The 27,519-nt window shown below is 51.3% G+C and overlaps 1 protein-coding gene across 1 annotated transcript in view; it reads left to right on the top strand.

Annotated features, from left to right (window-relative positions):
- SYT17 (synaptotagmin 17) overlaps positions 1-27,519 on the top strand; it is a 72,782-nt gene that overhangs the window by 40,158 nt on the left and 5,105 nt on the right. Inside the window, exons 4-5 of the mRNA XM_075528323.1 lie at positions 899-1,019; positions 3,643-3,798. Of these exons, the coding sequence (XP_075384438.1) occupies positions 899-1,019; positions 3,643-3,798 (277 nt within the window). The remainder of the gene's footprint in view (positions 1-898; positions 1,020-3,642; positions 3,799-27,519) is intronic.

The raw sequence follows: 27,519 nt of genomic DNA, 5'->3' as shown, positions 1-27,519 counted from the left end.
AAACAGAACAGTAAGCAGGATGGCCCGGGACCAGGCAGTGCCTTCTCTTGTGCCCAGGGCCATGGACTGACTAGCACCTAACAGCAATCTAGTTTTATATATTAATTTTCTACAATACTTTAAAACATTTTCCTACAATAAAGTGTTTTCAAGGACAGGGACAGAGAAGTGTGGGAGGGGGGCTTCTTACTGTCTAAGATCTTCTGGAAATATGGATCCATACAGTTGGCTGCTTGTATCAGGTTTGTTTGTTTGTTTGTTTGTTTGTTTGTTTTAATGTGGTGGGGTTCACATTGAGAGAACAGGTATTCTATAACAAGAGATGTCACCGGGCCAGGCATTGCATGGTCAAGCTGGAAGCGTGGGCACAGTTGTGGCTACAGGTGAAGAGGGCCTTTTCCATCCACATGGGTATTTGGCCCGCTGGTACCCTTCTGGAAGGCAGGATCACATAGTGGCCACGGCATCTGGAATTGGGTCCCCAAGTTTCCATGACCAGCTTTTGCCCCCTTCTAGCTGCAGGACAGGCTTATTTAACCCCTCTGCGCCCCAATCCCTTAGGCAGAAGTAACACTCCCTCCAAGATGGGAGCAGCTGTTAGTGTCGTACAACTTAGGACAGCAGCTACCTTGTCTTCATTTCCTAGTATTGACACTTTGGCTCATTGGGCATTCTAAAAGGAGAAAGAACTTTCTGAAGTAGGGGGAAGAAAATAACTGGGGACGATGGTTAAAAGAAGCCTAAGAAGTAGGCACCCTGTTTTAGCTGATTCTATCCCACTCCACCCCACCCATCCCCGCTCCAGACACCTGCAAGCGGGCTGCTGCAGCCGATTCCCTTCACGGTGGGTGGATAAGGACTGAAAGGGTTTACCTGACCCCGTTTCCTTTCTCTGCAGAATGAGGTGGAGTTGGGGGAGCTGCTTCTGTCCCTGAATTATCTCCCCAGTGCCGGGAGGCTGAATGTGGACGTTGTTCGAGCCAAGCAGCTTCTTCAGACCGACGTGAGCCAAGGTTCAGGTACAGTGGGATCGTCCCTCCTCCCCGACGTGTTTAACAAACCCCGACCCCCAGAAAACCACTGCCACTGAGTCAGTTCTGACCCTTATCGACACCGTCACGCAGAGAAGAACTGCCCCATAGGGTTTCCACAGGGCCAGTGGAAGGGTCAGACTTTCTGACGTCCCGGTTAGACTTTCTGACAGCCGGACACTTTAGCCACTGTGAAACCCGGGGCCCAGTTTTCTTTTTCTGTGTCCCAGATGCTATTGCTAAGGCCTGGGGGGTGGGGTGGGGGAGTAACATCCAGAGCCGATTAGTGAGATGCCTGTTGAGATGGACTCCACCCACTGCTGTGGAGCCGTCTCAGTGCAGCCCTCTGAGACAGGGTAAAACTGCTCCTGGGGGGGTTCTGAGACTGTCAGTCTTTGCACAGGTAGAAAGCCTCACCTCTCGCTCAAGGAGTTTTTAACTGGTGGTTTCTAACTGGCGACCTTGTGGTTTCGAGCTGGTGGTTTCTAACTGGTGACTGTGGTCCTCAGCCCAACACGTAATGCTCTACGCTGCCTGGGCTCCATTGGAGATGAACAGGTAAGGCTGTTTGGGTCAGAGACTTGATTGGGATTAGGTGATGACTACTGAAAACCGAGAGCCTCGTTTCTACACATGCAGCCCCAAGCAAAGCAGCTTCCTGGTTCTTCTGACTGGAGGCGGTAGTGAGCAGTGATCTTGCATTTGAATAGGCTCGAGAGGTGGGTACCCCCTGAGCCTCTCTTCTGAGCTCTCTTGGAAAACCAAACCCACTGCCATTGAAGCCATTCCAACTTAGAGCACCCCTACATAGAGTTTCTGAGGAGGCCTGGTGGCACTGTGGATTGGGTATGGGCTGCTCACTCACAAGGTCAGCAGTTCGAAACCACCAGTCAGTTCTCAGGAGAAAGACGAGACTTTCTACTCCTGTCAAGGGTTACAGCCTCAGAAACCCACAGGGGCAGGTCTCCTCTGTCCCTTAGGGTCTCTGAATTGGAAACTCAAGGGCAATGAGTTTGGGTACAGGGTTTCTGAGACTGCAGATCTTTACAGATAGATAGTTCCATTGTTTTGCCTAGGAATAGTGGGCGGCTTTGAACCGCCAGCCTTGCAGTTACCGAGCCAGTGTCTAACCCATTGTGTTTAAAGATCATTGTGTTTAAAGAGCCAACTTTGTAACTAACCCAAGTTTCATGAATTGAAATGGAATGGAATAGATCCCATTCCCACCTGTCGGTAGCTTCTTCTATCATTGAGGTTGTATCATCAAAGCAGCCAGAGTTCCTGGAACGTCTTCCGGCCTTTGGGGCACATTAAGTTCCCGACATGCAAAGCTAAAACCAAAGGCTTCTGTCATAAGGCAATAGCTGAATTTAGAAGACACCTTGCATGTTCAATAGCCACATTGTCAGAATGGAGATTCTAAAAGGTTCTGTGGAGGGAAGGCTGTTAAGGCTAAGAGTCTCAGACCCACCATGATGGGAGAGGCCATATACTCCCATGAGGGAGGCCTCTAGTGGCCGACTGACTGCATTGCAAACGATGTGGCCTTGGGAAAGTTCTCAACCTTCATTTCTCCATCTGGTAAATGGAGATAAAGTAACCTACAATGATATTTGTATATTAACTGGGAACCTGATTTTGTGTGTAAACTTTCACCTAAAACACACATGCACGCACACACACACAATTTTTAAAGTGAGTGATAGTTATAATGTGTTCATCTCTCATTTCCTTTGTGATGAGTCTGGTGGCCTAGTAGTGGGTTACGAGTTGGGCTGCTAATCACAAGGTCAGAAGTTTGAAACCACCAGCTGCTCTGTGGGAGTAAAAGGAGGCTTCCAACTCCAGTGGAAAGTGACAGTCTCAGACACTACCCTGCCCTGTAGGGTTACTGTGAGTCAGAGTTAGTTCAATGGCAGCGAGAAACTTTTCCGTGTATGGACTATGAACTAACTCACTGCGGCAGAAAACTCTGCCTTCCCCGGCCAGATCTTAAGCAAATCACTTCTCATTTTGTGTCCTCCTTTTCCTCCTCTATAAAATGAACATAACACCTGGTACATGGGAAGAGCTGAAAACTAACGAAGGGCTTGGGGAAAGAGGAAGGGATAAGTAGATAAGTGCGATTGGAGCAAAGGATGGATGAGTGGTCAGTGGATGAAAGCAGTGGTGGATCGTGGACAGATGGGCAGAGGGGAAAATGGAAGAAAGAAAGCAAAGATGGTAGTTGGACCATCAGTTAACTGCATAGATGGATGGATACAAGAAGGTACAGTCAAAAGGATGCTGGATGAGTGGACTGCTAGATCATTGTTTTCCAAAGTTTCCTGGGGGGCTCTGGAATGATCGGGGAGGGGGGCTGTAAAAACAGATACTTACACTTTAGCCTGGATAATGGGGTATAGTGCAAAAGTGTGTAATGGCTAGGGATGTGTTGAGTAATTTTTTTTTTTCTTTCTGAAAACAGGGCAGTAAGCCAAATGTTTGGGCACCTGGGTGCTCGATGAGTGAGACGATGCACGGAATGTGGGGGTCTGTAGAGGAGCAGGCACGGAGGGATGGAATTGCCAGGGAATGGCTCTAATGTTCTGATGCCGTGTCTGGCCCTCAGATCCCTTTGTGAAAATCCAGCTGGTGCATGGGCTCAAGCTTGTGAAAACCAAGAAGACATCCTTCTTAAAAGGCACCATCGATCCTTTCTACAATGAATCTTTTAGCTTCAAAGTTCCCCAAGAAGAACTAGAAAACGCCAGCCTGGTGTTTACAGGTAGGTAGCTTTCCAGGCCATGATGGATGTATTGACCTAGAGACAGAAGGCATCCAGAAAGGGTTACCTTTTTTAAGACCTCGTAGCTAAGGTTCAACTCCATGGGCTTGAATCCACTTACCATCTACGAACATGGGCAAGATTCAAAAGACCACCAGTGTAGAGCCATAGAACACATTGTGGCAAATGTGGATTCAGGAGCGAGACTGCCTGGCCCTGTCACATAGTAAGGCTGGTTAGCTGCTAATTCCTCTGAACCTCAGGGCCGTCATCTATCAACTGCAGGCAGTAATCCTACTTGCTTTATAAGGTCGTTGCACTGAATGACTGAAGACTTTGGAACAAAACCTGGCATTTAATGGCATATAATAAGAATTCATTCTTTGTTTTTCTGTTCGCTTAGATGATGGTGTTGGTGTTGGTGGTGGTAGTGATGGTGCATGAAAAGACAGGGCCATCTAACCCAGACAGGAGGATTTTGAACAACTTCCCAAAGGACATAGTGTTTGAGTAGATGGGGCCTCGTGTGCCATGCTCTGGTAGAGTTGAGTCTGTTGTTTCCAGGATTGGGTTCGTGAAAGGAAACCTGATGGTATAATGCGGATACACAAAGCCGGTTGGCAGCAAAACCAAAACCAGACTCCCTGCCATCAAGTCGATTCCGATGCGTGGTGACCCTGTAGCTTAGGTTTCCTAGACTAACTTTTTATGGGAGTAGAAAGCCTCACCTTTCTTCCTCGGAGCAGCTGGTGGTTTTGAACAGCTGGTCCTGTGGTTAGCAGCCCGACATGTAACCTCTATGCCACTGAGACTGGTAACAGAGGAAACAGTATTGAATCAAGAAGAGATGGAAACCTAAGCCCCTCCTGAGAACCAAGCCTCATTGTACATTTAGATGAGGGGCCCAGGAGCTGGAGAATGCTCAAGGGAAGCCCGGACACTTATACACATTAGGGAAGCCACTGTGTGGCTTAGGAAGCCCTTGGGTGTATAATGAGCACACAGCAGACAGATGTGGAAGGAAGGAGAGTCAGCAGAGCAGAAGTGGTGGGGGCTTGGGCTGGGTGCCAGTGCCTAGCTCAAGTCCGGCTTTGCTGCTTGCCCGATATCTGGCTTTGGGCAACATCTGTGTGCTTAGATGGTCTTTCCTGTCCAGGTCACCTCACAGGGTGGTTGTGTGGGTTAAATAGGATCAGTGCATATGCGACGCTGAGCAGTATGTCTGCCCTCTGTCATCGAGTGGACTCCGACTCAACGCCCCGATAGGACAGGGTAGACTGCCTATGAAAAATCGCAATGGGAGTAGAGAGCCTCCCCTTTCTCCTAGGGAATGACTAGTGGGTTTAAACCACCAACCTTGTGGTTAGCAGCCAAACACTTGAGCTACTTCACCACCACACCAAACAATTCTGACTTATCACCACCCTATAGGATAGGGTAGAACTGGCCCGGTGAGTGTCCGAGACTGTAACGCTTGACCGGAGTAGACGCCTCGTCTGCCTTCTGAGGAGCAGCTGGTGGTGTCGTACTGCTGGCCTTGTGGCTCAGAGCCCGATACAAAACCTGCTAGCACACTGCCACTGCATGTAGAGGATATCGTTCTTTTAAAATATGATGTAATGTGATGTGTGCATGGATGAAAACAGGCTGAGCAAAGCGTTGTGAAAGGACAAGTAGTGTGTGATTTATGCAAAGTAAGCAAGTCTGGGGTACACCAATGATTATTAGGGGCCACTGAGGGTGGAGGAGAAGGCCTGGTAGGCACAGCGGGTAAGCGCTCAGTTGCTAAACCAAAGGTTGGCAGTTTAAACCCACCAGTCAGTCACTTCATGGGAGGAAGATGTGGCCGTCCACTTCCCTAATGACCTCAGTCTTGGAAATCGTATGGGCGGTTCGGCTCTGTCCTGTAGGGTCCCCGTGAGTTGGCATCCACTAGGTGGTAAGAGGTTTATTTTTCATTTTTGGTTTAGGGGAGGGCGGGAGGGGGAAAGGAGGAGGTTTAGCTGCGGGGTGTGGAGTTTACAGTGGGGTGGTGGATTAGCAACAAAAGTCGAACATTGTTGAGTTGGCAAAGGTTTTGTTGCATCTATTTTCACTGTAATCCAAACAAGATGCAGCGATTCGTCCATTGAACTAATAAGCCCTGAGTACCTACTCGGTGTTGGGCCATTTCCCAGTGCTGGGAACATGGCAGTGAGCCAAACAGATCAAAACCCCGGCGCTTACCTGGAACCAGTCTATCGACATGACTACACACAACCAAGAATTCCGTCATTCCTTCCAATTCAGAGCTGCTAGAGAGCAGCGTCGGGGGGTGGGGGGCGCGGCTTGAAGTAAAAGTAACAGGTGTGTTGAGGGCTAGGGACGGTCCAGACCAGGGAAGCGTCCACATCCACCCAGTACAAATGGCCACTCCACCGACAGTGGGGAGGAAAGCCTTTCTGCACAGGCCGTGCAGGCTCTGGAAGTTATGAACTCTTACTGACCCAGAGACAAGCAGGGGAGTCCAAGTGGGGCCATCTAAAGGTGGGATTGAGCAGCGATAGGTGGTCGCACAGACTTGCGGTGACATGATGGGGAAAGGCACAGTTTACTGGTTCAAGGTTCAGTGGACCACCGGATGGTCTCCAAGCAGTGGCAGGACAGGTTTTACTGGTGACCCGCTAGGAGACTTGCCTCCTTGGTCATGTCTGTCTCTGAGGGTCCATTGCAGAGATTTGCCCATGCTCTGTGCGTCCATAGTCCATAGTCTGTGCGTCCAGATGCCTCAGGTATCAGCCCTGTAACTGTTGGACCGTAAAGGAAAGAGCCCGAGGAACCTCAGGGAGGAAGAATGCTTCCTTACCTTTAAACGCATGGGTCAACTTCAAGCCTAGGTCAGCATCCAGGTTAGGGAACCACTGTGAGAAAGGCAGGTTTAAAAATCCCCCTGGGCTCTAGCCTCACGTCAGGACGGTCAGTGGAGTTCAGCTCCACTTTCAGACTGTTCTGTCCACACCCAGGTGCCTCTTGTTTTAAGCTCACTTAAAATTCAGATAAACCTGTCAATTACTGTGGGTAGACTACTGTAATCATTGCATACTGTACTGTGATAAGGGAGCCGTGGTGGCACAGTGGCTCTAGCACTCAGTTGCTCCTGAGTGCTCTGCGGAAAAAGATGTGGCAGTTTGTGCTCATAAACCTTCACCGTCTCAGAAGCCCACAGGGGCCACTTCTACCCTGCCCTTCAGGGTGGCGATGAGTTGAAATCCCTCAACAGTGGGTGTGGTGTTTGGGTCTTTGTCTTTTTTCATACTGTGATGCAGGAGCCTCGGCCACACAGTGATTAAGCATGGGGCTGGCTCTGGTGGTGTCCTGCTTATGCGTTGGGCTGCGATCTGCATGATCGGTAGTTCGAAACCACCAGCAGCTCCTCGGGAGAAAGACTGGGCTTTCTACTCCCGCCAAGAGTTAACCATCTCGGAGACTGGCAGCGGGTCGCTCTGAGTCAGCACGGACTCATGGCAGTGAGCTTGGTTTTGCCCACTGGAAGGTCAGCGGTCCTCGCCCTCCCCTCGTCTTCCTGAGAAAGTGGGGCAGTTCTCCTGGGCTCTGTGGGGTTGGTGTAGCCAAATGGACTCCACACCTACAAGCCTGGGGTTTGGGCTTGGTTTTTTACATCGTGCTGAAAGCAGAGGTTATTCCTTTGCGCAGGATGGGGTTTGGGGAGGGAGGGTGGTTGCTGGCATTCATTGGTGACAAAGCCTCAGAGAATGTGGCAGCTTTGAAGGGTCTCCTCCAGGGAAATGCACAGAGAATTTCCCATACAACAATGCAGAGGCTTCGGGAATGCTTCAAAGCCCCTATGTGAGCCCCAGAAGGCAAAGCCTTCGGAAGGAGAGGCTCTCACCCCCACCGCCTTGGAGCTTGTAGTTGAGCCACAGTGCCCCCGGTGGTGCCCGTCCGCTCCTGCCATAGCCCGCAGCGCCAGGGGGGCGGGCTGCACCCTCCTTTCCCTGAAGGCTTGCTTCTCTGGTATTGCTTAGGGTGGCTGTCGTGCCCCATAGCGACCGAGCTTTCGACCCCTGACTCAGCGTGCACACTGCTGAGGTTAAAATCCCATTGGAAATACTCTCTCTGCACAAAAAAGATTTGCCAGGCCTCCTCCCCGCTCCAGAATTCGGGCTTCTCAGCGCAGGGGCTCCTACAGAATAGTTTGGGGGCTATAAAAAGTTACCAATGACCAGTCCCAACCCCAGAGACATTGGATTCAACTGGACCAGGAGTCCCTGTAGCGCAAAGGGTTAAACACTGGGCTATTAACCATGGGATCGGCTATTCGAAAGTACCAGCTGCTCCTGGGGAGAAAGATGTCTTCCTACTCCTCTCAGAAACTCACAGAGACAGCTGTACATTCACTATGGGTCTGAAAGACAACAGGGCAGTGAGAAGGTGGTGCCCCAGTCACCCCACAGAACACAGCTGTGAGAGGGAGTTTTGGACAAGGGCGAGAAGGTGGTGCCCCAGTCACCCCAGAGAACACAGCTGTGAGAGGGAGTTTTGGACAAGGGCACAGATGGGCACAAGCACACTGAATGGAAGAATAAGACTGTGGTGGATGTCTAGACAAAACTACCCAAACCAACCTCCCCACTGCCATGGACCTGCAGGGATGCCGCATGTTGCAGACTGAGCTCCATCCCATTGGCTGTGGAAGCAGACAGCCTGGCCTTTCTTCTGCGTGTCCCTGGGTGGGTAGTAGAGGGCAACCTTTAGGTTTGTGTTGAGAACCAATCTCAACCATTAGCACCAACCAGGGACTCAAGCAAACGTACCAGTCTCCGGACTTCAGATCCACAATGCCCGGGGTGGTTTTATTTATAGGGGGAGAGCCTGCCCCTCAGGGGAAGGATCCGACACTAGCCCATTAGCGTGTTTCCAAACATTGCATCCCGCCAGGAAGTTGAGCTGAAATTTGCTGTTTGCGGAGGACCAGAAGCCTGTAATTAGCCCCGGGCTGGGTCTGCAGAACCGCCCTTTCTGTGTGGGCTGAGGCTTCTCTCACAGTTTGCAATCAGGTGATTTTTTTTTTTTTTGTAGCTGAGGTTTTTGTTAAAAAAGAAGAAGATGGAGGTGTGTTTATTTTTGACTCCTGCAATAGCAACAGGCAGTCCAGAGGCCTTCTGGGAAGTTCTGGAAGGCTAGGGGGTGGCGTCCTTGGGCTCATATCACCAGAAGTAGGGGAGCGAGTGTGAGCAGCACAGAGCTCAGGGCCAGGGTACTACCTGCCACTTCATCGCCAGTGGCCTTGGCATTTCTCTTGGCCTCTTGCTGCCTCAGCTTCCTCTGCAGTAGAGCCGTGATGCTGGTGCCCCCTGAGGCTTCTCCGAACGCAGACAGGTTGCATCTATTATAGACCAATGGCATGCCCTCCCTGCTACGTGAGTTCGCAGTGTGGATTCTGGGAAGGGAGCGATGGTGTGCGTCCCTGCCCTGGGAAGGCGAGCTGTGCTCTCCCCTCCCCTCCATGGAAGTGAGTCATCCCCAGTTAAAGGAAGCAGATGTCAGGAACCCTGAGTCCACTCCCACCCACCCACCCCACCCCTCAGCTTCCCCTAAGCCCCTAGAGCTTCTGGTCCCTGAAAGATCCTGGGCAAGCTTAATCAAGGGACCCCCCCAGTGCCTGGGGAAGGCAGGGTGGGGCATGTATCTGTGGACAGCCTGCATGGAGCTGACCTCCTGGGGGTACTGAATGGGGACTGAGAACCTGCTATGCACCTAGGAGCCTTAGTGGCTCTGTGGACTAAGCATTAGATTGCTAAACCTCAAGATCAGTAGTTCAACCCCACCAGCCACTGCACAGGAGCAAGATGAGATTTTTCTGCTCCTGTACAGATGTACAGTCTCAGAGACCCTGGAGAGCACTTCTACTGTGTCCTATAGAGTCACTAAGAGGCAAAATTGACTCCGTGGCGGTGGGTTTATCAGTGGAGACCAAAGGAAATCAGTTCTGAGAGGGCCGGAGCCATCAGAGAAAGTCAGAGACCCCTGGAGATGGAGAGAGAGAGGCTGGACAAAGGTCCTCCAGCAGCCCCACGGAGCTCTGCCCACCCATGCCACACCTCCCCTTCCTTCCTGACGCACTGGGCAGAGCCCTGCCTGCTAGAGAGAGGGCCACCCCACACTCCTGGGTGTGGACTCATGTCAGCTGCTCTGTCACCTCTACCTCTACCACCCAGCAATTGTGTGACCTTGGGCAGGTGCTGGCCCTTCCTGAGCCTCGTCTCCTCTGATTGAGCACCCAGCCCAAGTGCTCCATCAGAAAAGCTGTGGGAGGTGCCTTGTACCTGGTTCACGGTCAGTCAGCACTCAATGTGGTGTTGTGGGTGTTCATCTTCATGTGATCATCCAACTGCAACCTGATAGTGTCCCCCTCACCCCATCATGATCATGATCAAGTCAATTCCGAGTCATGGCAGTCCCCTGCATGTGGAGTGGGACTGAGTCAGAGGGCTTTCAAGAGGGGGACCTTTCAGAAGCAGACCCCCAGGCCTGTCTTCCACGGCACCTTAGGGTCCATCACCTTGCCGACCTCCCAGCCGGCACCTAGCCACTTGTACCACCCCGAGGACAGGCAGACAGGTAGCTGTGTTGAGTCAGTGATGACTCCTGGCAGCCTCACACAGAACTGCCTGGTCCTGTGTCCTCCTTAGGCCCTATGTCCTGCCACCAGGTTCAAGTTCAGCACCAGATGGGCTGTGGTCAGGTTCTTCATCACCATCTCCGGCCCTCGGCTGCACCCCTTAGGACATGTCCAAAGCAAGTGAGCCTGGCCATATTTTGATGGGATCCGTCAGGTTTTCAGCAGTAGGGATCACTCTGGCCCTTCTTCCTAGTCTGTCTTAGTCGGAAAGCTCTGCTGAAACCTGTCCACTATGGACGACTGCGGGTATTTGAAATACTAGTGGCCTAGCTTCCTGCAGCATCACACGGCACCACACAGTGTGAGATGCACAGGGATGGATGATGGACCATGGAGGAGTAGACCCTGAAATTAGACACACCTGTACTTAGTGATAGGACATCCTGGTGGCACAGTGGTTGTGCATTGGACTGCTAACTACAAGGTCAGCAGTTCAGTACTATTAGCTGCTCGGCAGGGGAACGATGAGGCTGCTACTCCCATAAAGAGTTACAATCTCAGAAACCCAGGAGGGCAGTTCTACCCCATCCGCTAGAGAAGTGGTTCTCAACCTGTGGGTCGTGACTCCTTTGGGAGGTCGAACGACCCTTTCACAGGGGTCGCCTAAGACCGTATTTCCAATGGTCATAGGACCCGAGACACTGCTTCTCTATCTGTCTCCAGGAATATCCACCCACATGCAGATATGCCCACATACGGGGTCACCACAACATGAGGAATTGTATTGAAGGCTCACGGTATTAGCAAGGTAGAGAACCATTGCTATAGAAGGTCACTATGAGTCAGAATTGACTGGATGGTAATGAGTGAGTAGTTACTAAGCCAAAAGTCGGTGGTTCGAAACCGCCAGCCTTTCCATGTTGGAAAGATGTGCCATTCTCTTCTGTGAAGATTGTGGCCTTGGAAACCCTAGGAGTTTCCTGTAGGGCCGTTAGGGGTCGGGTCAGCCGCAGAGAGTTGTTTGGGTTTGAATCTCAGCCTCATTGTTGACCGGCTGTTTGGACCTCGAGCAAGAAATGCTGCCTCCCAGAGCCCCAGCCTCCTCTTGTGGAAAATGTCGCCATCATTCCTGTTATGAGAATGCAAGGCACATCACCACGGACACCCGTCCAGGCCGTGCGCACGGTGGCAGCATGGGAGCGCGTGGAAATGCGGGCGCTTCGGAGGCTCACAGCTCAGCCCAGCTGCCTGCGATTGTCTTCCTAATATCTCTCTCACCTAACGGCCATTGCCCCAAAGCTGCCAGCTGGTGCAGTGTCCCGGAGCCAGGCATTAACACGGCCTGTGCCAAGCCAGCCAGAGAAGCTGGCCAGTTGGGTGCCTGCCGTTCCCTGCGGGTGGGGAGGTGTGTGAGAAAGGCCAGAGCGGGAGCTGGCAGCGGCACTTGGCTGTGGAGCCAGACACCGTCATGGGAAGTGGGGGACAGAGCAGGGAGACTGGTGTACCCTGCCCTCTTAGTCAGAGAACTATGAGCGGGGCCCTGGGAGGCAGAGTGTGAGAAGTCCACAGTGTCCACCCATCGGGCAGGCAGCTTGGAGGGATTGTAGATGACTCCAAGTGGCTCTGACCCTCTGCGTATACCAGAGGCCAGAGCTCCTTAAACTGTGGGTCGAGCGAGCCCCCAGATGGGGGTCGCATAACTGATTGTGGGGGTTGTGGAAAAGTTAGCAACAGTAAAACATTTCTACATGCGCAGCCACCAACAATGAATCCACAGTCAAATCGTTAATGAAGCCAAGGTGTTTCTGGCGGCTCTGGCCCATGTTGGAAATTTCTCTTTTAGATTTTTGGTTATAGGAACCCTGGTGGCAAAGTGGTTACCAGTTGGGTGGCTAACTGAAAGGTCAGTGGTTGGAAACCAAAGCCATTCCACAGGAAAAAGACAGGGCTTTCTGCCCCTGTAATGAGTTACCATCTCGGACAGTCGCAGGGGCAGGCCTAGCTTGCCTGGTAGGGTCACTATGAGTTGGCATGGACTTGATGGCAGTGAGTGGGTGAGAGAGTGAGTGAGCAAGTGAGTGAAAAGGGGTTATAAATGGAAACAGTTCAAGGAGCTCTGGTTAGGCCACCACCCAGGTCCCAGACTGGCCTGTAGGATGCACACACACCAGGGACAGAGCTGAATAACACTGCAAACTCTTTGCAAACAGAAGAACCTACAGAATGCAGATCAGCACTTGTAGTGTGAGGCTAACCTTGGGAATCGCCTGCTAAATCTGAGAAATCAATGCACTCAGTCGGACTTAAATATGACCCGGAGCCATATAACATAACCTCAACATCCCTAAGGTATAATCCAGACTCATTTGATTTACAAAGGATATGGAAATGCTGCCCTTCTCAGAGAAAGTATATCAACAGGTGCCAATCTGTTGGCCTAGATGTGGAATTAAGAGACTAAGACTATGGTCACCACTCCTCTTAAAAAGAAAGGTAAGATCAGCAACGCATCAGCACAGACAAGAGGGGGAAACGGAGCCAAATAGAAGTTTGGGGATTTCCAAGATCCAATAACAAAATCTTCGCTAGATGAACTCCATAGCAGAAGGGCAAACATTCCTGAACTTGAAGCCAGAGCAGGAGGAATGATCCAGTCTGACCAGCAGAGGGTGGAATGATTGGGGATGGGCGGGTGAAGAGCAGAGAGTAAAAAGGCGTGGGCGGGACAAGATCCAGGAGTGTAGCGTTCATGTTATGTAGCTCCTGGGAGAACAGGGGGGCGGGGTGAGCCTTAGGAAGACATTAGCATGTTCACCCCCAGAAGAAGTTTTTGTAAGAGGTTCCTACCTCAGCTAATCACTACTGTTCATCCCTGCCCCCAGAAAGCACTAGCAAGTCACAGTCAATCAACCAGGCCTGCCTTTGAAGCTTTGCTCTGTGTGACCATGAATAAGTTGCTTAACTTTTCTGAGCCTGGGCTTCCTTGTCTGAACATTGGGGAAACTCAAAACCCATTGCTCTCAGGTCTAGTGAGACTCACAGGGGCCTTGGAGGGCAAAGTAGACCTGCCTTCCGTAGGATTTCCAAGGCTGAAGTCTGCGTGGAAGCCAACTGCCACATCTTTCTCCCGCTGGTGGGTTTGAACCACTGACCTCGCAGTTAGCAGCGAGTGCTTAACCACGGTGCCACCCCCTCCTGTGTGTCCATTATGTCACTTGCTCTGTCAACAGCACTAGGAGGCATGTCCTGTGTGGCCACTGCGCACTGGAAGGAAGTAATCAATGGGACGGAAGGCCTCCCTTGGACCAAGCCACCCAGCTGGTGAATGGGGCAGCCAGGCCTTCCAACGACAGCTGTTTGGCCCCAAAGCCTCCACCGGTCCCCATTACACGGTGATGCGCCTCGGAGGGAGCCTCTGACCAGGCAGCTTCTGATTCATTAAGCTTGGGGCGGGGCCTGAGCATCTGCGTTTCTAAGAAGCTCCACGTGACTCCGCTGCTGCTCTAAAGAGCAAGAAGGCCCTTCCTCCGTCCTCTGAGTTCCTCCAGGGTGGCCAGGGAGACTTGGAGAAGGAGCCGGGGGAAGGTCAAGAGGGTGGATAGGGTCAGAAGCTTGTGTTTTAAGCGCCGTGAGAAGCCTTGGGAGGGTTATGCCCGGGAAAGTGGAGTGATCTTAGTGTTGTAGGAGGTGGTCAGTGGGCCATCAGTAGAGGGTGGGAGACCATCGGGAAGCTACTCTTCTGGTCCAGGTGAGAACTGATAGTGGCTGGGACCTGGGAAGGACAAGAGGCGTTTCAGAGAACTCACTCGGTGGCATATAATACTGGTGGTTGAGTGCAAGGAACTTGTTGACAGGTTAGGTATAGAGGGCAGGCCCCAGCCTTGGGTAACTGATTTGCCTTCTCTGAGCCAGGGTTTCCTTGCCTGTAAATCTCAGGCACCGGCTCCCCTTCTCTGGGGACACATCCCCCTACTCTGGGGACACGCGTGCAATGTGCTTGGCTCAGGGAATGTGGCCTTGGACCTTGATGTGTGCAGAGGCCAGAACTCCAGCTGAGCGCTCAGGAAATAGAAGCGGACACCGGTCACCCTGGCACCCCTCTGTGTATACACGGAGCCTCTCTGGCACCCCCCATACCCCCCCGCTCCAGAGAGCTCCTTGAGGCTGCCCCAGGCTGCCTAGGCAGCAAGGCTTGGCTAGATCGTACACATCCATTTCAGGATCAGTGGCGGCCTTTGAAGAGCAGGCCGGCTGCCAGGCGTCCTGGAGATTTGATTCCATCTGAACGGCTGTTTAATGATCGTGGTGCCTTTGGATGGAGATGCAGTCAGACAGTTCCCTGTGGGGGCCCATCGAGGGGCTGAGGATTTAGCCAACCGCATGTGTGCATGCTGGCACCAGACGAACTGGGGCCAGAAGGGGAGCCAGCAGAGGCCCGGTGTCAGCCTTGCCTTGGTTCTGCAGCCAAGGCCACTGCCTGGGATGGGGGTAGGGGAGTGGGGTTTCCAAATGCAGGCCGGTGCGTGGAATAAAATCAGAAGCTAAGAAAGTCCTCCCAGCTGGTCCCATCTGTCCACCTCCTTGTCTGAACTGTTTCACCAATGCAGAGCTGTCAGGGGGAGCAGGACGGCTTCAGATGCACACACCAGAGCCTGCCGGGCACAAGCTTTGCAGTGCCAGCCTGCCGGCATCTCGGGGGACCCTTGTACTGTCATGAAAGTAACTTGGGCTTAAAAATCAGAAAGCTGCATTCCCAAAGCTCGGTGATGTGTCCTCTCGTCTGGGCCTCACCATCCCATCTAGCAGGTGCAGATAAAGGTGATCCCGAAGGACGGGCGACTGGGTCAGAGTGTGACAGTTACAACAGCCAGCCATCGTGCGGCACTTCCTGCAGGTGTTGCGCATGAAGTCTCTCATTTCACCATCATGGCACCGTGACCTACAACTTAGGCTCCAAACCCAGGTGGTTGCAGTCCAGAATCGGGCCTCCTAAACCACTTCAAATATTTATTGAGGTGACGCTCCGGTTCCTAGAGAAAAGACCAGGGCAGAAACAGCCATCCTCTCACCATGCTGGTATTTCTAACTGGGGGGGAAACAAACCCCAAATGGAGGCTGCTCTCTGTTGTGATGCTGTGGGGTGGGTTTCCCACACAGGAGGCGTCTGTACAAAACAGAACAATACACTCCCCAGTCCTCCACCATCCTTGCAATTACTATGTCTGACCACCTTGTGACAGCTGCTGGCACTGCCCCCAGAGCACCTTCATTTTACCCATACAAACCAACCCAAATGCCCTGCCATCAAGTTTCTGACAGCAACCCTTTTAGGATCGAACAGAACTGCCCCTTTGAGTTTCTGAGACTGTGAAGCTAGTGGAGCCTAGAGCCTCATCTTTCTCCCTCAGAGATGCTGGGAGGCTCGAACTCCTGACCTTGTGGTTAACAGCCAACATGGAACCCCTTAGACTGTCGGGGTTCCTAGTCATTTTCTAGCCAGAGAATCTTTCAGTATTGCAGCTTTACGCCTGCGTCTTTCTTCCATTCTAGATCTTTGCACATTTCCTTATAATGACGTACTTTGTCTTCTTCAACCGCCCTTTGAAACCTTTTGTTCAATTTTTTTTTTACTTCATTTCTTCCCTTTGCTGTGGTCAAGTCTCAGAGCCTCTTCCGACGTCCACTTTGGTCTTTGTGCTCGTTCCTGTCTGTCTGATGTCTTTGGCGTCATCCCACATCGCATCTGACCGTAGTGTGCAAATCCAAGCTTGCAGTGGTCTCTAAAGAAATAGTGTCATGTGATAAGCATGCACTCTAGTCAAAAACGGAGCAAGGCAGCAGGGCAGACCTTGAAAATGCATCTTATGGGCTGAGGAAGGGCCCGTTGTGCAAAGAGGGGAAGAAGAACATGGCAGGCAGAGGAACCCAGCAAGTGCAAAGGTCCTGAGGCAGGAATGCACTAGTTTTGTTCCAGGGAGAGATCGGCAACCAAGTGGCCGGAGCATAGTTACTGAGGGAGTGAACTCCAAGGGGAGGTCAGCGTGCTGCTCGGGGGCAGGGGAAGGAGCTCAGACCAAATGCATTGCTCGTCGTGACCTTAACTGGACCTCATGGACTGTCCCGTCGACTTTCTAAGGCAGCAAACCTTTATTTAATTCAACGGCGAGTCAATAAGTACTGCAGCTGGGGTTCCAATTCACACATGCACAGATTTATTCCAGACAAAACTTGTTTAAACATGTCTCTGCGATCAGTGGGTGGCTGGCTACAGGCAAGTTCTCTCCGTAATATTCTTGTCTTAATTGTTTTAGGGTGTCTTAAACAAACAAAGAAACAAAATCTAATAAAAAGAATTGTTTCCATGGGGGCGGGGAGTCTCTGCTGGGCCAGTTCAATTCAAGGCCGAGAGGTCAGCTCAGAAAGTTAGGGAGGTGGGTTCTGTGGGGGCTCCAAAGGGAAGTTAGCCCTAAACCAGTGAGTCTCAACCCTGGATACACAGCAGGGATACCTGGGGACGCCTATTAACAATTGCAGGTGCCACTTCCAGAGGTAGAGTCAAGTGGTCAGGGATGCCCACCTCCCCACGCATGACCCAGGGCTGAGGACAGTGTGCATCAGAATCACCAGACTGCTGGGCCCAGCCCAGGGTTTCTGATTCGGAGTTCCTGGAAGATAGGTGTAGCTGCGAACTGAGAAGACAAAGGTTCAAGTCCACCTAGGGGCACCTTGGCAGAAGGCCTTATTTTCCCCCTAGTCTGTTTGAGTCTGGGAGCTCCACTCAACCCTGCTCACAAGTGGCCCTGCTGGCATTTGAAATCCCAAGGGCCAAGCTTCCAGCAGCACAGCACAGTACAGCCAACTGACAGGCAAGTGGTGGGGCCCACCGACTCCAACTTAAAAGACCTTGTTTCCAAATGAGGTCGCCTTCACAGGCTCCAGTCTCTGTGTGTTTGGTGGAAGACCAATTCTGCCCATCACACCCATAGAACCCCTTGGGGAAAGGCGATGGGCACCCATGGTGCTTTTTATAAGGCTTCTCAGTGATTTTCATGTGCCTGATATTTCTGTTCATTTATTATGTTAGACAGGGTTCTCTAGAGAAACAAAACCAGAACACTAATAATTTTATAGATAACATAAGAAATAAACAGTTAATTAAATTATAAAGCAGTAGTCCTCTGTAGAGCAATTCAGGCTATCCGGGCACAGGCAGCAAACAGCAAGGCAGGTCACCAACAGTCAGCCAGATGACAGGGTCTGACAGTCCCCATCTCAAGAGATGTAAATTCCAATAGTGTGGCAAAGCAGGTCTCCAAGGAAGCTCAAATTACAGAGACACAGTCCATGGGTGAGGTGTCCCACAGGTAGTGTAGCTTGCAAATTGAGGCACAGAACAAGCAAGGCAGCCGCACACTGGTCCAATGATCAGAGAAAGAGACAAAAAAGGTGAGGCTCACTGAGCCATTTATCTCTCCGCGCTTCAATTAATCCCACATGTGTTTATCCGCCAGGTTGGCACAATAAACAATAACTATCTCATTTATTTACTTAGTTATTGTGGAAGAAGAAGAGGGAGAGGCTTGCATAATCATCCCTGAAAGCACACGTGTCTTGTAACTAACCCGTGGTGAACGTGACCCCCAAGCAAACCCAGTATGTGCCCAACCATGGTCCGAAGATGGTCCTCCTTGCAGTCGTGAAAACAAGCAGGGACTTGGCTGGTCACACCTCGAAGTGCTTCCTCGTAGACGGTGGGGTTTACAGCCAGGCCCGAAAGGGGTTCTTCAACCACACGTCACCTCTACAAATGTCGGTGCCACCAGGCAGGGGAATCCGAAAGGAGATTTCTGGTTTTACTTCCATCTCTTAATGAAGAAGAGAAAGAGAGAGAGGGAAAGGGAGAGGGAGAGCGAGAGCGAGAGAATTCACAGACCATGCCGCCTCTCTCGGAACTCCCTCCCTCCACTCCCAGACTCAGCTCTGGTTTCTTTTCTATGTGACTGACCAGCTCTCACATTTCTCTCTCTCTCTCTCTCTCTCTCTCTCTCTCTCTCTCTCTCTCTCTCTCTCTCTCTCTCTCTCTCTCTCTCTCCCCTTCCCCCCTTGGGGCTGAGCACAAGGTCGCTGGCTCTACAGGACTTTGCTTTGGGGAGCGGGGAGGGAGGACGAGATGTCACAAGATGTCAGGAAACCTCCTTGCACACGCTTTTTCACTCTCAACCTCAGCACTTGGCGACAGTTGGGGCCAGAGAGAAAAGTTCTCTGTGGTGTGCACTGGAGGGTATTCTGCAGCACCCAACCAAATGCCAGAAGCACCCCTTCTTCCCTAGTTTTCACCAACCAAAATGTTGCCCCCAAATCAAAATGTCCCTCTGCCGCTGCAGGCCCCATCCCTCGGCGCTGAAGTCACTGCCCTCCCAGCTTTGAGTGGTGTTCCCATCTCCCAGGTAAACCTTTATGGAAACCTCACACTCCGGATCCAAGTTGTCCAAGATCCAACCCTCTGAAACCGGGGCCCATAGGAGACCATGGCCCAGCACCCTTTGAAGCCAAGCAGGTCCGGCTTCCTATTCCCCTCTGACTGTCCTCCTGCTTCAGAATGGTCCTTTTCTTTTTGTGGAGGGTAACAGAGGTAGCTCCTTTGGCCGGTTTCCTGCCTGTAGAATTCCAAGGGACAGACTACTGTCTTTCCTTTTGTTCCTCCTCTGGCCTCTTTAGTCCGGGCAGGGTGGGGGTGGGGGTCTTCTGTCATGCTAGTTGACAACTTCCCTTAGTCACAAGTTCAATCTCCTTAACCAAAGATCGTGTGGCTGTCTCCTTGGTACACATTCTAGGGCAGGTACCCTTCAAGTGCGTACAAGGGAATTTTCCCAAACTTTAAAATTCAATGGCCATTCTGCCCAGTTCATTTTGTGTGTGTGTGTGTGTGTGTGTGTGTGTGTGTTTCAATGCTTATAGTACTTTAAAAAATCATTTTATTAGGGGCTCATACAAATCTTATCACAATCCATACATGCATCAGTTGTGTAAAACACATTTGTACATTCATTGCCCTCATTCTCAAAACATTTGCTCTCCACTTAAGCCCCTGGCATCAGGTCCTCATTTTCCCCTCCCTTCCCACTCCCCACTTCCTCATGAACCCTTGATAATTTATAAATTATTATTTTGTCATATCTTGCATTGTCCGATGTCTCTCTTCAGCCACTTTTCCATTGTTCGCCCCCCAGAGAGGAGGTTATATGTAGATCCTTATAACCAGTTCCCCCTTTCCAACCCACCCTCTCTCCACCCTCCCGGTATCACCACTCTCACCACTGGTCCTGAAAGGATCATCCTCCCTGGATTCCCTGTGTTTCCAGTTCCTATCTGTACCAATGTAAATCTTTTAGTCTAGCCAGATTTGTAAGGTAGAATTGGGATCATGATAGTGGGAGGAAGAGCGGGAGGAAGCATTTAGGAACTAGAGGAAAGTTGTATGTTTCATCGCTGTACATTGCACCCCGACTGGCTCGTCTTCTCCCCATGACCCTTCCATAAGGGGATGTCCAATTGCCTACAGTTGAGCTTTAGGTCTCCATTCCGCATTCCCCCTCATTCACAAGGATATGATTTTTTTGTTCTGATGATGCCTGATACCTGATCCCTTCGACACCTTGTGATCACACCGGCTGGTGTGCTTCTTTCATGTGGGCTTTGTTGCTTCTGAGCTAGATGGCCTCTTGTTTACCTTCAAGCCTTTAAGACCCAGATGCTATTTTTTTTATAGCTGAGCACCATCAGCTTTCTTTGCCACATTTGCTTATGTACCCATTTGTCTTCAGGGATCGTATCAGGCAGGTGAGTACACAATGATATCCCAGTTCATTTTTAAGTCCGTCCAGTTTTACTGTAAGCAATAATTAGAAACCACACAATCCTTGTAAGATCTTGCTTAGAAATCTCATCAGCCAGATACCCAAGTTCATCCCTTAAAAGTTCTACCTTCTACCAAACATTTGAACGTGATTCAGACAAGTTCTTTGCCGCTGCCTAAAAAGCATCACCCTTCCTCCATTGTCCAATCATGTGCTCCTTTATGTTAAACCTTCCCCAGAAGCACATTCAACATTCACACGTAGAGCAACATCGCACCGTGCTGTGCATTGTGCGAGGACAGAGGCTTTATCTATGGCTCTCGTCACCTTCTTCTGATCCCTCATCAGAATTGCCTCTGACATCTATAATTCTACCAGCAATTTCTTCAAGGCAACCTAGACTTTTACTACCATGGGGGTGGTTGTTAGGTGCTGTCAAGTCGGTTCCGACCCATAGTGACCCTGTGCACAACAGCGGAAAACATTGCCCGGTGCTGTGCCCTCCTCGCGGCGTGGTTACATGGTCTGTTAGTTACATGGTCTGTTAGTTAGATGGTCTGTTAGGTGTTGGGTTTGAGTCACTGTGTCAGTCCATGTCGTCGAAGACCTTCCTCTTTTCCACTTCCCCTCCACTCTGCCAGACACGCTGTCTCTCCCCAGGGACTCCTCTCTCCTGATAACGTGTCTAAAAGTGCATGAGATGAGGTCTCGCCATCCTCGCTGGCACCACCTGAACACTCTTCCAGCCTCTACCCAACCCCCAAACCACTTCCACGTTGTTACTGTGTTAGAGCAACACCCCACGCGCACAGTCCAATGTGTATTCGGTATTGGTGTTGCTGTACCTGAAACACCACAAGAAGATGGTATTCGACAAACACAAGTTTATTCGCTCACGGTTTAGGGCAGTAGGAGTCCAAACTCAAGGCTTCAGCTCGAGGGAAGGCCTTTTCTCTCTGTTGGCTCATGTCAACTTCTTGGCTGGTCCGTTGCAGATCTGCATGTCGCTTGACTTCTGTCTTAGCCCATCTCTGCTGCTGCATGCTGGGTAATCCCTTATGATACTCCAGAGAGATTGACTCCAGCTAGACCCTGCACGCATCCTGTGCCATGAACACAACAAGACAATTCTCCCCCAAATGGGCTCCTAGCAGAGAGGCTAGCATTTACAGCACATTGTTGTGGGGATGCAGTTCAGCCCATCAGTGAGGCCAGTGCGACTGGGCTGGTTTGGGGAGGGACGCTGAGCAGGTCTTCCACAAGGCCCCCTTGTGAAGCATTTTCAAGGATCGTCCATATTGTTTGGCACCACTTGCCGGACATGTTGGTTTGGGAGCTGACCCTTCTTCAAACGCACACACTGCAAGTGGGTGAACACTGCTCCTCTTGTCCTGTTGCCAGTGAGTGTCGGCGCTCTTGTCTTTGAGGCTGGAGAAGAGAACGTGCCGCTTAGCTTCGCATTTCCAGTTCTGCTGTTACCGCATGCCCAAGGTCACATAGCCACTTGGCCTTGTGAACGTCTAATTCCCTGTCTGCAAAACGGGAATACCCTGACTTCCCCAGCCAAGCCTCCGGGCCAGGGTGTGGATTAAGTGAGGAAATGAGCATATGTAAAGGATGGTGCTTGATCCCTTATTCACAGAACTCAGGATTCTCTTTTTCATCATTTTTAATTAGTGTAATACTGTTATCTACGTTGCCATGATTACTTTGGAAAGAAGAGAGTGAAAAAAAAAAAGTTCTGTCCAAGCAGCTGCTGTGAATCACAGCATGAGCCAGAAAGCTTGAAAAACACCAACCTTTAAGTCATGGGCAAATCTTAGAACTAAGGAAATGTCAGAGCTTCACATCCATTTTCTCGGTGTGGAAACGGAGGCGTTGAGATCTGGGATGTGGCCTCCATGCTTCTAGGGAAAGACTGAAGCAGCGGTAGGTTCAAGAAGGAGAATAAAGGCCATACTGTAGTCTAAGGACAAGGAGCCCTGGTGGCATAGTGGTTACGAGTTGGGTTGCTATCCACAAGTTCAGCAGTTTGAAGCCACCAGCCGCTCCTAAGGAGAAAGATGAGGCTTTCTACTCTTGCAAACCATTACACTTCCAGAGAGGAGGCTTGTTGGGGGACGAGCAGAAGAGATGGGACTGTTTGGGATCTCAGCCAAGATTTAAGATCGCTCCTGACTGTCCGCCTGACCTGTGGGGACCTTTCGGAGGGGAGGCGTTGGGAAGACTGTGGGAATCATGGCTGTCATTGTTAGGTGCTGTTGAGTCGGTGCCCTCCCGTAGCGACCCCGTGCACAACGGAATAAAACACAGCCCCGTCCTGCTCCCGCCTCACAATTGTTCCTGTGCCCGAGCGCACTGTGTGTCCATCCGCCTCATCGAGGGCCTTCCTCTTGTCCACTGCCCCTCCACGTGACCTTCTCCGCGGCTGGACTCTCCTGACAACATGTCCAAAGGATGTAACATGAAGTCCCTCTGCCCTTGCCTCCAAGGAGCACTCTGGCCATCCTTCTTCCGAGACAGATCGGGTTGTCCGTGGCGTGTTGAGCATTCTTCCCCAGCATCACATAGGTGGTGTTAACCGTTAACATCCTTCACTGCTCACCAGAAGGTCAGGGGTTCAAGTCCGTTCACAGGCGCCTCCGAAGACCTGGAGATTAGCTTTTGAAAACACCCACGGAGCACAGCTCCCCACTGGCGTCAGGGTTGCTATGCGATGAACTCCACCGGATGGCGGCGGGTTTCCATGGTTTGTGAAAACAGCCTCAGTGGGGACGGGCTGTCTTAGGGGACTCTGAATGGGGCAAAGCGGGGAGCAGCACAACCCGGCACACACGGGTGGACTGCAGGGGTCAGTCACTGACCGCCGCCTGGGGGGGTCTCTGCACGCTGTTGCCAGGCTCAGAGCTGCCTGTGGGAGCAGGGCGGGCTGGAGGGGCAGGAGCCCAATGGGTGAATCTATGGCCAAACGTACACAGTATGGAGCAAGCTCCGTCTGCAAAGACCAGGACTGGGCACCCCCAGCCCCAGCCCCCACCCCGCGCCTTTTAATCAGCGGTGTTTATGACACCCACACACCGAGTCTCCCAGCTCTTCCTCCAGAACCCCGTCTGCCTTGGCAAGCAGAAGTAGCAACCAGAATAGTTTAGCACCTGCGGTGAAGAACAAATGTGTTTTACTGCAAATATCGACATGTGCAGGGGCCCCAACTTCCCCCCCATCCCCACCCCCGCCGACTCACTTCTAGGGCATGAGGGGGAGCAACGATCTCACCCTCACCGCTTGGAGCCTCGCTCTGTCCATCTGTGAAGTGGGCCCTTAATAGCCACTCCCATGGCGCCTTGCCCGACGACAGTGGTTCTCAACTGGGATCATGCTCCCCCTGCCCCTCATCCTGCCCCCCCCAGGGTATTTGGGCATGACAGGAAACACTTTAGGCTTGGGGTTTTCATAAACAGGGGCTGGGGTGTTCCTGGCATCTAGGAGCCGGGAGGCCCAAGACACTGCTAAGCTGTGCCGACCGACGCGAGCCCCCACCACAGAGTGATCTGACCCAACTACAGTGCTGCTCAGGCTGCCAAACTCTGCCGCTCCCCAGGTGTGGCTGTCTAGATTAAAATGAGTCATGTGCATGAAGAACTAGGTCCTGGCAGCTCCTGGGGGGGTCTGCATGGTGACTTCCATGCCATCCCATGATTCCGCCATGGTTGACTTCCAGGGAAGGATTTTCCACAGTCAGCAGGTCACCAGCCCTTCCGCCCCAGTCCATCTTAATCTGGAAGCTCCGTCAGAAGCCGCCCGCCGGCCTGGCAGCACACACAGATCTCTGACGGGCGAGTGGTGGCTGGACCTGTGGTGACTGCCCAGGAATTCAACCCGTGCTAGGTGGGAGTTCTGCCCTGAGCCACCACTGTGCTCCAGGCAGACACCCAGTAGGTGCTTCCTGGGTGGCAGCATTGATACCCCCTGCAGCCCCTCAGAGGCTGATCGCTGAGCCCTCTGGAGGTGGCTGCCCCTCACTGCCCCACCGTGACTGGCTCTCCAGGAGACAGACATGCTGCAGAGTCGTTTCTGTGCCCTGTCGGCTGGGAACTGGCCTTGAGGGGTGCCCTGGTATCCGCAGAGGGAATGCTTGGGATTCATCTCGTTAAGGGCATGAACACAGGGGAACCGGTCGCAGCAGGTTCCTGGGAAATGTGCCTCCTGAACTTTCTAGTCCTCGGGGGAGGGCAGTGGGGGGTTCTGATGAGTGCAGGTGTTCCTAAGAAACCTTTCCATGTTTTAAACTGCCCACTGCCTTTAATGGGAATCTTCTCACACTTCCGCTGACCCATGAAAAGGAGTGTCAAACTCTCCCATCAGTTCGCAGCATCTTTTTAAAAGGATTTAAATGATCACACAGTAAATATCCCATAGTTTGTGGAGCAATAAATGGTGGTTGCCTCTGCACCAGATGACCTCCCCCCCCCCACTCCGTTCTAGTCTACTTTGGGGAGTTCTGAGATCTACCTGGAAGGCTGCAGCCCCTACATTAAAGCCATTTCCTCCGACCAGGTGACCTCGTCTGCTCTAGCGCCACCTGAAAATCCAAGATAACTCTGCCAGTTCTAAGGACGCCTGAGCTGCCTTCTCGTGAATTTCTTTGCACGAGCTTTGTGGCATATTTTTTTGACAGTTCAGATTTGTTTTAATCCCCTCACACCTTTGATGGTGCAGATTGTTGGGCGGTTGCCTGCAGGTGACTCAGGTACAATCTGTACCTCCGCATGGTCCCATGGCGATGCTAGCAGCGTGTCAAATTGTCACAGGGTCATCCAGGGTGGACAGGTGTCCTCAGACTTCCAGACTACAGCAGTCTAGGAAGAAAGGCCCGGTGAGCCACATCTTCATAGTAGCCAATGAAAAGCCTATTGGACACCATAGAATACTGTCCAAGATTTCGCTGGCAGGTGAGCACCTGACGCTGGAAAGTACCACACAGTAGCCACGAGCCGTGGATTCACACGGGACAATTGCGAAGGTGGCATAGGACTGGGCAGTTTGGGATTGTTACATGCCAGCTAGCCATGACTTGGAGTCAACTCGGGGTAACTGATAACCACTATACAGAGAGTATAGTGGGGGCTTCCATTCATCCATGCTGATTTATTTCAAGTAAAGCAGGTTTAACTGTGTCTCTGTGATCCGTGGTTGGTGGAACACAAGTTCCCTCAGGATTACACTTGCCTTCCCAAACAAGGTCCGTTAGATTCCTTGGATGGATAATACTTCGGGCCTTGGCTTCACACGAGAAAGAACTCACGCCGAAGCTTGGTTTGTGGTCCAAGTGGGTTATTTATAAAGGACAGAAGACGTTTCAGGTTTTATAGTCAAGAACATGGGCAACCTCATGGGACTACATACCCATACATGGCAGCCTGAGGCCAGAGAGACTGTGGCTGGGCTGAGCAGAATCTCAGCCCAGCCAAGCGGAACCGCTCCCTGGCCAGAAAGCGCAGGAGGAGCGGCTGAAAAAGAGGGTGGTCTCCTGGTTCCAGCCTTTTTGGGCCTTTCGGCTGGGAGGCGAGGTCGCCAGTACTAGTTGACCTCATTGGCTGAATTAAGCCCACCTGGCCTAGTTTGGGGCCCACCCAGGTGTACTGGCTCAGGGGTCTGAATTTGCATGTGCCCTTTAGCCTTCTTGACTTCCAACTTCCTGTAGGGGGGCCCTAGGTATGGAGAAGAGCAACCCTCTATCTTGCTACCTAACAGGTCCAATCAAAAGGTGGCTTTTGTAGGCTTCTATTGGGCCAGTTAAATTCAAAGTAGAAAGTGAGCTCAGAAAGCTATGGCCACTGGGTTTGGAGATTCCAAAGAGGCATCATCCAAAGGAGTTCTGATAGTATAGTGGTTATGACTTGGGCTGCTAACTGCAAGGTCAGTGGTTCAAGACCACTAGCCAGCTCCTTGGGAGGAAGATGAGGCTTTCTACTCCCGTAAAGGGTGACAGTGTTGGCAGGGCAGTTCTGTCCTAAATAAGGAGTCACCTTGATGGATTTTCTTGAATGATAGATGATTATAGATGCTTTTGGAGGGGCTTCAGAATTTTGTGTAAAAATTCTATTCTCTTTTTTTCCCCATTATATTTTCACTCCACTTTACCCAAAACTTTTTGGAGACCCCCTCATATGGAGAAGTTTCAGAAAACTGAAACTGCATTGGTGTGAAAAAGACCAGGAAAGTTCCACCCAGAGATTGTTTTAGTGGTTACAAGTTGGGCTACTAACTGCAAGGTCAGCAGTTTGAAACCACCAGCCACTCCTCTGGGGATAGACGGGGCTTTCTACTCCCATAAAGAGCTAGAGTCTCAGAAACTACCCTGACCTATAGGTTGTCATCAGCTTGACGACAGTGAGGCGGAGGAGAACGGTACACCTGCTCATTCTTCAAGGGTTGTCGTTTGGGAATCGCATTGGGATCCCGCCCCCCTACAGCCCTAACCTTGCTGCTTCAGAAGTCTTTGTGTTCCCCAGATTCAAAGAACATTTAAAGTGACTATTGTGCGGGTCTCTCGGGTGTCTCGAGGAAGCCCAAACTGCTCTGTTAGACTTGGTGTGACTCTAAAGGTGAATCCTTCCAGGAAGGGTTGGGCAGAGGGAAACTTCGTTTTCAGAAGTGCATAGACCTGGGCGGAGGAAGTGTCCAGAAACAGTAGCCTTACATTTTGATATTTTCGTTTAGTCAAGATGTCTGTGACTTCCCTTTGTAGGCTAGTGATAGGTGACCATGTTAAATCCGTTTCTCCTAACCATCAGGACCACCCGGGAGTGCCTTAGACAGCGTTTCTAGCTGTTTACAAACAGCTGGTACGGTTTGGCATCCTTTGCAGATTACTGGTGGCGGTACTGCTGCTTTTATCGCCAACTTGCTGTGTGTCTGGGTTTACTTGTCTATAAATGGGAGGGGACAGGGCCAATCAGGGCCCATCATCTCCTAGCCCCTTTGTGGAGTCTACACAGACCCAGCCTTAATTTGCTATGTTCTCTCTAATAACACATTCCTTAGAATTTACAGTGATGGCAAATTCTGATACTCTCAAGGGCTACTCTTGTCACGGGAGTCACTGCTTATAATCAACTCGAGCTTATTAGAATTTGCATTTTCAACCTTTTCATTTTTTAACAGACTGTTAGGAGGACCCTAACTTAACCACTCATTTGCATGTGCCAGAGCCTGCCCATTAACCCAGATGGCCCCAGCAGC

The sequence above is a fragment of the Tenrec ecaudatus genome, chromosome 12 (assembly GCF_050624435.1).
Source record: "Tenrec ecaudatus isolate mTenEca1 chromosome 12, mTenEca1.hap1, whole genome shotgun sequence".
NCBI lineage: Eukaryota > Metazoa > Chordata > Mammalia > Afrosoricida > Tenrecidae > Tenrec > Tenrec ecaudatus.
The sequence above is the reverse complement of the archived record's forward strand: the minus strand, read 5'-3'. Positions and strand labels throughout refer to the sequence as shown.